The sequence below is a fragment of the Pseudorasbora parva genome, chromosome 25 (genome assembly GCF_024679245.1).
Source record: "Pseudorasbora parva isolate DD20220531a chromosome 25, ASM2467924v1, whole genome shotgun sequence".
Classification (NCBI taxonomy): Eukaryota; Metazoa; Chordata; class Actinopteri; order Cypriniformes; family Gobionidae; genus Pseudorasbora; species Pseudorasbora parva.
In genome coordinates this window covers 9,089,667-9,098,228 of record NC_090196.1, presented here as the reverse complement: position 1 = coordinate 9,098,228, position 8,562 = coordinate 9,089,667, and the positions used below count along the sequence as shown (strand labels likewise).

The following is an 8,562-nucleotide window of genomic DNA, read 5'->3' as shown; positions in this document are numbered from 1 at the left end:
GTTTTTTGTTTTTTGTAACTGTAAAGAAGCCTGAAAAAAATATATCAAAGTTTCAGTAACACTTTAGTTTAGGTCCAGTTCTCACTTTTAACTTATAACACTATTAATAAGATGCTTATTAGCATGCATATTACTGGTATATTGGCTGTTTATAAGTACTTAAAGCACATATTGATGCCTTATTCTACATCCTTTAATCCTACCCAATATCTAAACTTAACAACTACCTTACTAACTATTGATAAGCAGTAGGTGTTAACTGAGGCAAAAGTTGTAGTTAATATTTAGTTAAAAGTGGGAATTACACTCAAATCTAAAGTGTCCACAATTTCCGCAAAAATATTAAACAGCAAAACTGTTTTTCACATTGATAATAATCAGAAATATTTATTGAGTCAATTATATCAACAAAATCAGCATTTTAAGATTTCTGAAGAATCATGTGACACTGAAAATTCAGCTTTGATCACAAGAATAAAATATTTTTAATTTAAAAAACATATATTTATATTTTTTATTATAAATAAGGTTGAGGTTTTATTATTATTTTAATTCTTGTTGAATTATTAATCTAGGGGTGTCACTTGCATTGAATATCACACTTCAAGAGTTCATTCTTTTATAAACTAAAATCGGCCCAGTATTAAACACAGTGACATGTCATTTTGGACCCCAAGAAGGTCAGCAAAGATGAACTATATTTCAAAATGAAACAATAGCCCACCAGTAGGTGATTTATGCTGAATATATTTTTCTTTTGGTGCCCTAACAGATATGGAAGAATCCATAAAGAGATGAATAATTGGTGTCATAAATCACTCCCTTATTTTTTTAAACTCCAACCGAGAGGGTTCATCAGCTAGCCAATGGGGTGGAGCAGATGTGTCCCAATAAACACAGGCACGTGGCTCACACCTGCTTAGAAACAATCTTTACGGTGGCCGAGGGGGCATCGGTGCCCCCTTTGAGATGAATGGGGGAGCATTAGGATTTGACAGTTTTTGAAGGACCCTAATTGCTCAAATAGATCTTTTGCCTTTTAGAACCATAGACCACTAAAACTAATCTAAGTTTTTCTGCATGAGCTGCACCCATTACAACTCTCACAGAGGGATCATTAAATGGGGTCTTTGTGATTTTATTGTCCCCATTTAAAAATGTATCAGCCTGCAGGTGAAATCCAAGTCATTATTTCAATTATTAACAATAAGCAGTCTCATTATATATAGAGAAATGAAGGAAGGCACCTCTGAGGAGGCACAATGGCAAAATGACTTCTTTGAGTTGGTTTGACAGGGCTGAAAAACTCAGTTGGGGTTAAACACTGACAGTAAAAATAGCTTCATTTAGACTGATTGCCCTGATTAGAAATCTTTGTCCCTCAGAAAGGGTGGAAATAGCCCATATAGTGTCTTTGTAAAGAGACAAAAAGGCAGTTTTTTTATTCTTCCACATCCACAGGGAAGTTTTATCATCTACACGCTGGGAAAACATATTGACTTCCCAACACAAGTTTGAATATTTGAGTTGGAAATCAACCAGAAACACTGACGTACGTATAAATAGAGCAGATTTATTTATAAAAACATTTCCACAAAATATATTTGTTAAATCACTTATGTACACTACTAAAAAGGACAAGTGCATTGAAAAAATCTGCCATGTATGGTTTCACAGGAAGAACTACATCTAAACAATAAAATTTTGATAAATACAGATCGACAGATCAAATCCAGTGTTAAAAACAACTTTGATCTATAACGGAATGGTTATTACAACAAACTAACAGTTTTCATTGTCACAAAGAGGCTGTTGTGCTCCACTTACAAAAATATATATTTATCTTTAACAATACAAAAAGTTATTGTACAAATTTCAACATAGTTGTAGGTAATAATCAATATTCCCATTAACTTGACATTCTTAGAATTGACATGGGGAGTTTGTTTTATCAGCAGGACATTAAGAAACGGCATCAGCTGCCTTAACATATCATGCCCACAATTGCACTTATGAAATGTGTTCATCCAGCAGTCTTTTTGTATTGTATTGTATTGTAGAAGCTCATCAACCCCACTGGGGTTTGAACCTACAACCTTTTCCAGCTTAACCAATAAGCCATGGCACCGCAGACTGCTGAGTCAGCAAAACAGCATCTGTGAAGTTTAAGCTACTTTGAAACACAGTAGTTGGTTTCAATCTGGTCTTAGATCATCCTGGACCAGCAACAAGCCACCATGGATAGCTTAAGGTGGTCAACAGACCAGCAAGAAACTAGCAACCATGTTCCAAAATACATGTAGGCCTAAACTGGGGTTTCCGGAAGTTCCCTTGGAAAGGTGAGGATCGTAAAATCTCATCATCAGTAGCGATCAAACCAAGTTGTGAAGTCCAGCAGCTCTTGGTCCTCAGAGCTCAGGTGTTCGTAACTCCCTTCATCGGAGGAATAGGACGAGTGCGGTGACTCTGGATCTGCGGAGTACGAGTTCGAGAGCGTCGGTGACGGAACGCCGCACTGGAACGCGGCCGAGATCGCGTCGTGCTCGTCTAGCAGCTGCTGCAACGCGCGGATGTACTCCACCGCCGACCGCAGCGTCTCCACTTTACTCATCTTCTTATTGGCCGCGCCGTTGGGGACGTGTTGGCGCAGCGTCTGGAATCCCATGTTGACCTGTTTGACGCGGTTTCTCTCGCGTTCGTTGCGTCGCGCCACTGCGACGGGCTGCTGCTGTGGGATGGAGTATCCCAGCCCGTTGAACGTGAGTCTCCGCTTGCAGCGCAAAAGCTCCGGTGAACTCGAGCGCTGTCTTTTCAGCACCTTCAACTTGGTTTGACTGGCGGTCGCGCTCTGGAGCGCGCACTCTTGCAGGGTGATGGACGCGTTGCATGCACTTTGCGCCAGCTGCGTTGCAGTAGTCATCTCTTTTGGTAAGTCTGGTGTTACAGAAAATCCACAATCACTGTCAAAAAAGTGGCGACGCACGACTCTCGTGCCTTTCGCGTGGTCGGTCGGGAGTATTGCTGTCCGAGTCTTGCTGTCCCTCGTATCTGATACAAACTTTGGCAGCCCTCGGCTTTTTCAACACGCGTCCGACACCCCACCCCCTTTGAAGACGCACGCTTCTCGCTCGAGACTCCGCCCTCGCCGGGTGACGCTCCGCGAGCCGGGCGCGTGGCTCCGCGAGTTCAATAAACAATCGGACGCTTTCACTGCGCCAGCACGCGCTGTGCCCTCATTTACATCCCAATATCTGAAGTCTGAAAGCCTATTGGTGGATTCAAACCCTTTTAAACTGAATGACAGAGGCCACAAAATGTGCGGAATAAAAGGTGAATGGCTTTATAGATGCTTTTGAGTCTAACTATAATTCTTTGAAAGCGTTCAGTTTAGATTTGTCCTCTTGTGGTATGCTAAATCCAACACAAATGTACTAACAAAAATGCCAACATAGAGAAATGTAATAGGATATAGACTAAGAGAATAAGATAAAGGCTATATGGCTGCATGTAAAAACGCATTGAATAAAATACAGCGGAATCTAAAATCTGAGATCACTAGGCCTAATGAAAATGCTGCTATTCACTTTGATTAATAAAAAAGAAATAAAAAGAAGCATGAATGCCAAATCCAGCCGTTGTGCTTTAATGACAATGTTAGTTTCATGATTTTAGTTCCAAAGAGAAAGAAAGTCTGACTGAATTCATGGTCACTCACAAATTTGCTTACTTTTGATTAGTGACCTAGCAAAAGATTACGCTAGGAATCTCATAATAACTTCTTTGATTTTTTTTTTTTGATTTTTTTACAGAATAAAACATGCTTTTCAATGTGATCTCAGACCTTTGCAACTTACGGTACTTAAATGGATTTTTATGTAAAAATGATAGGGACAAACGGACGGAAATTCTGCAATGTTAGCTGCCCTGCAATCAGTGTGTCTTTCTGAAAACCATTTGTGGACATTGACATTGACATTTTCTATGTTTAACAATACACGTTTGAAAGTGAGTGGAATGCATATAGGTCTACATCTCTAATAACAGCCTAAAGTAAAAACAGTTCAAGACAACGTGCAGACCTGAAGTAGTATTGTTTGTTATAGTAGCAGGTGTCTTCCAGAAGGCAGAAATCTGCCTCCCTCTATTGGTTAAAAGAAGTATTTCTTTGGACGTTACAACAAGGACGTCACAATGTTTACAATTCAGTTTAATGTGATTTTTTTATAAACTGAATAATATGGTTCATTAATCCATAATTACTTTAATATTATATTTTATGAAGAAGCATTAGCGCACGCACGCACGCACACACACACACACGTTTGTTTTTGTGACATATGGGGACATTCCATTGTAACTGTACATCCAACTGTATTTTTTTTTATCCCCTTACACTGCCCCACCTCTAAACCTACCCATCACAGGAAACATTCTGCATTTTTACTTTCTAAAAAATATTAATCCTGTATGATTTATAAGCATTTTGAAAAGTGGGGACGTGGGTAATGTCCTCATATTTCACCCTCTCCTTGTAATACCCATGTCATACCCATGTCATTATACACATTTGTGTCCTCATATGTCACAAAAACATGCCCCCCCCCCCACACACACACACACTGCTTGTTAAGATGCTACAATCAGCCCATCATGCACCAACTTAATGCATAAGTCCACGTTACATGGTCAAGACAGTCTGCTCTAGTTCAAACTGTGCATCAGAATGGGAACTAAAGGTGATTTAAGTGACCAGGCATGGCATGGCATGGCATGGCATGACTTGGTTGTTGCTTCCAGACAGTCTGGTCTGAGTATTTCAGAAACTGCTGATCTACTGGGATTTTCACACATACCATTAACACATACCATTGGTAACCATTTCTAGGGTTTACAGAGAATCACCTGAGAAAGAGAAAATTTCCATTGAGTGGAAATTCTGTGGGTGAAAAATGCCTTTTGATGCCAGAGGTCAGAGGAGAATGGCCAGAATAGCTCAGCAGTGACTCAAATTGTTACACCCGAGGTGCAGAAGAGCAACTCTGAACACACAACACATCCAACCTTGAAAAAAGTACCAACCGTGCCAAAGTAACATCCACATGGATGGCAGGACCCAAGGTTTCCGGAGAACTTTGCCCAAAGCATCACACTGCCTCCGCCGGCTTGCCTTCTTCTCATAGTGCATCCTGGTGCCATGTGTTCCCCAGGTAAGCGACACACACACACCCGGCCATGTGATGTAAAAGAAAACGTGATTCATCCGACCAGGCCACCTTCTATCAGAAACAGCATTCACTTCTTGAGCAATTTGAGCTATAGTAGCTCATCTGTTCTTCAGTAGTTCCCCACGTGCATCAATGAGCCTTGGCAGCCCATGACCCTGTTGCCGGTTTACCACTGTTCCTTCCTTGGAGCACTTTTGATAGATACTGACCACTGCAGACCGGGAACACCCCACAAGAGCTGCAGTTTTGGAGATGCTCTGATCCAATCATCTAGCCACAATTTGGCCCTTGTCAAACTCGCTCAAATCCTTACGTTTCCCCGTTGTTTGAATGCTTCTAACACATCAACTTTCATCGAATTGTTTTAAAAATGTTTAAAAATCTAATCTTTCATTGGAGAATAAGAATTTTAAAGCCACTGTTTAATTGTTTTTCTGTAATATACATATCTCACAAATAATCATATCATTTTATTAAATCCTCCTTTTGCCATGATAACAGCTCTCCTACAGCCTGATAAGTTTGGAAAACACCTGACAAGAGATTAGAGACAATTCCTCAATAAAGAATATCTCCAGATCCATCAGATTCCCAGATCTTGGGGCCTTTACTTTTAGTTCACCCCACTCATTTTCTATAGGGTTCAGGTCAGGGAACATGGATGGCCATGGCAGACTAATTTTTGTTATGATGTATGTTTTGGATCCTGTTGGAAAATCCAACTTTGGCCCATTATATGATTTCTAGCGGGGACAGTCAGGTTTTAATTTTTTATCTGTTGATATTTGCTAGAATCTATTTGCTAGAATCGGCAGGAAATCTAATCTTCCGCGAGTATCGTCTAGCAACTCTCAATACACATCTGAGCTATAAAACCCAAACTCTGGTCAGGCCAAGCACATCATGTATAGTGTCAGTGTGTGTGTGTGTGTGTGTGTGTGTGGGGGGGGGGGGTTAACATAATGACAGCCGAGTTGTGCTTGCGAGCTACGATAAACACAGAAACTGGTGAACGGCGGTCTTTCGAATCAGCTTTGACCGCGACTCTGGAAGACTTGGAGTTAAGCTTTTCTCTGAGAAAAGAACAAAGAACGGCACTGAAGTCATTCTTAAGAAGGGAAGATGTGTTCAGAGTTTTGCCAACCGATACTTCGAAAGTTTAATCTGTCATCGAGCTCCGTTTCACTTGCGTTGCTCTGGTTGGTTGTAGCGCTATCCTATTGCGTGCAGAGGGAGTTTGAAAGACAACCGTTTATCCCGCCCCTCGGATTGAGCCCTGTCAATGGTGAGTTTCCAGACCAAACGTCTTGATGTGGGTCTGACTTGTCAGGCTAGGAAAAAGGTGCTTTTTTGTGCAAACACTCAAGATGGGTTTGGGGCACACAGGGATAAAAAGTACCCCATGTACAGTGAATATACTGCCATATCTTTAATGCTGTGAGAGAGAGAGAGAGAGAGAGAGAGAGAGAGAGAGAGAGAGAGAGAGAGAGAGAGAGAGAGAGAGAGAGAGAGAGAGAGAGAGAGAGAGAGAGAGAGAGAGAATCTTATTGTGTACAGTTGTTTTATCCCCACCAGAGGGCAGGAATGGACAAGATGACAACAAACGTTGATCATTGGTAGCCCTTCAGTTCCCAGTCTATTATCTAACAATTGCCATAACTTAAAAAAAGCCAATACTAGCAGTCATTCTGTTCTGTCGGTTGGTATGTTATTATATATTTTATCTGTTAAAATGTACATTCACACAAATAGTCAAACAGTTTTAAAATAATGGTAAGAAACTGGTGTAGGCCCACACAACTGGCGGTGAAAGATCCCAGTTTTGTCCAGCTGAGATTTCAGTAATGATGTTCTGAATAAATAGGTTTTTATTTCCATGCAGTCACAGGTTTCTAAAACGTTCTCTCTGTTTTTCATGAAATCATGAAAAAAAAAGATCTGAAACCACTATATGGCTTGATATAGGCGAGGAGCACCCTGTCAGCTGAATGAGGTAAAGAGACTTTAGTATTGGGGAAACAACCTCACACCGGAGGAAAGTTCTTCCTAGGAGCTCGTAGAGAGAAGTGCACCCTTAGATTCATTTCCTCTTTCCACTGCTAAATAACATGCACATGCACTTCAAACTTCAAGGGAAAGTGCTGTGAATGTGCAATATTTATAACAGCACTGTTAAAGTTCTCTCAGGTTCCTCCCAGCTGCCGTGCAAAATGAGGACAGAGAGGCGGATGGTGAGCAGAAAAACACCTGCTCATAAAATTACACATCAATGAAACTGTGGCCTCATGACCACGAGCCTCTTATACCCATAACATTTTAGCACCAAATTTTACAATTTAATCACTACATTCAATAAAAGTAGTTACATAACGTCACATTAATAGCATTACAACTAGATTTAAATGAGGTAAACAACATTCAATTATACATATTTGTGAGTTGTGTAATATGCTTCAATCAAAATGATATGCTGGTTCAATTCAACTTTTTTAATGTAAATTAACTTAAATGTTAAGTTAACACAACTTCCAATTACTTAGTAGATTCTAGTGTGTTTGATATTTTTAAAGTAAAGAATGTTGAGAACTCATACATACAGATCAGTCATAACATTATGACCACTGACAGGTGCAGTGAATAACACTGATTATCTCTTAATCACAGCACCTGTTAACCTGGATATAATAGGCAGTAAGTGAACATTTTGTCCTCAAAGCAGGGAAAATGGGCAAGCGTAAGGGTTTGAGCAAGTTTGGGCCAAATTGTGACGGCTGTGTACCAACTACCTAAGCATTGTTGTAAGACCATGTACACCCTTTCATTTAAACATTATTTCCTGGTGGCTGTGGCCTCTTTCAGCAGGATAATGTGCACTGCCACAAAGCAAAATGGTTCAGGAATTGTTCGAGGAGCACAACAATGTTGACTTCGACTGTTGACTCAAATTCCATAAAAGAGACATAAAAGGAGGAGTGATGACAGTGAAGGACCAGAGAGAGGACCAGGCCTGGATTTTATGTTGTGTTTTATTTACGTTTTGTTATGTGTATGCGTGGCAGTCATCTGTGAGGGGCTGCCACCTTTACTATAATTTTGTATTTTTATTTTTTAAGTTTGTTAAACGTTCGCCAGTTCCCACCTTCTTCTTCCCTGAACAAAGTACTGTAGGTTTTGCCGAACAAACAAGTCCGATCCATGGAGGACCCACCTTGCAACTTACAGGACTTAAATGATCTGCTGCTAACATCTTTGTACCACAGCACACCTTCTGGGGTCTAGTGGAGTCCATGCCTCGATGGTTCAGGGCTGTTTTAGCAGCAATATGGGACAACACAAT

General features: G+C 40.4%; 1 protein-coding gene across 1 annotated transcript; it reads right to left on the bottom strand.

Annotated features, from left to right (window-relative positions):
• Window positions 1-1,655: 1,655 nt before the first annotated feature.
• On the bottom strand, window positions 1,656-3,458 carry LOC137064960 (achaete-scute homolog 1b-like). The gene has a single exon (XM_067436522.1). The coding sequence runs from the start codon at window positions 2,918-2,920 to the stop codon at window positions 2,363-2,365; it is 558 nt and encodes a 185-aa protein (XP_067292623.1). The 5' UTR covers window positions 2,921-3,458; the 3' UTR covers window positions 1,656-2,362.
• Window positions 3,459-8,562: the final 5,104 nt, after the last annotated feature.

Bases quoted from the DNA above. Each gene is read 5' to 3' on its own strand.
- LOC137064960 (XM_067436522.1), bottom strand. From the start codon at position 2,920: ATGACTACTGCAACGCAGCTGGCGCAAAGTGCATGCAACGCGTCCATC.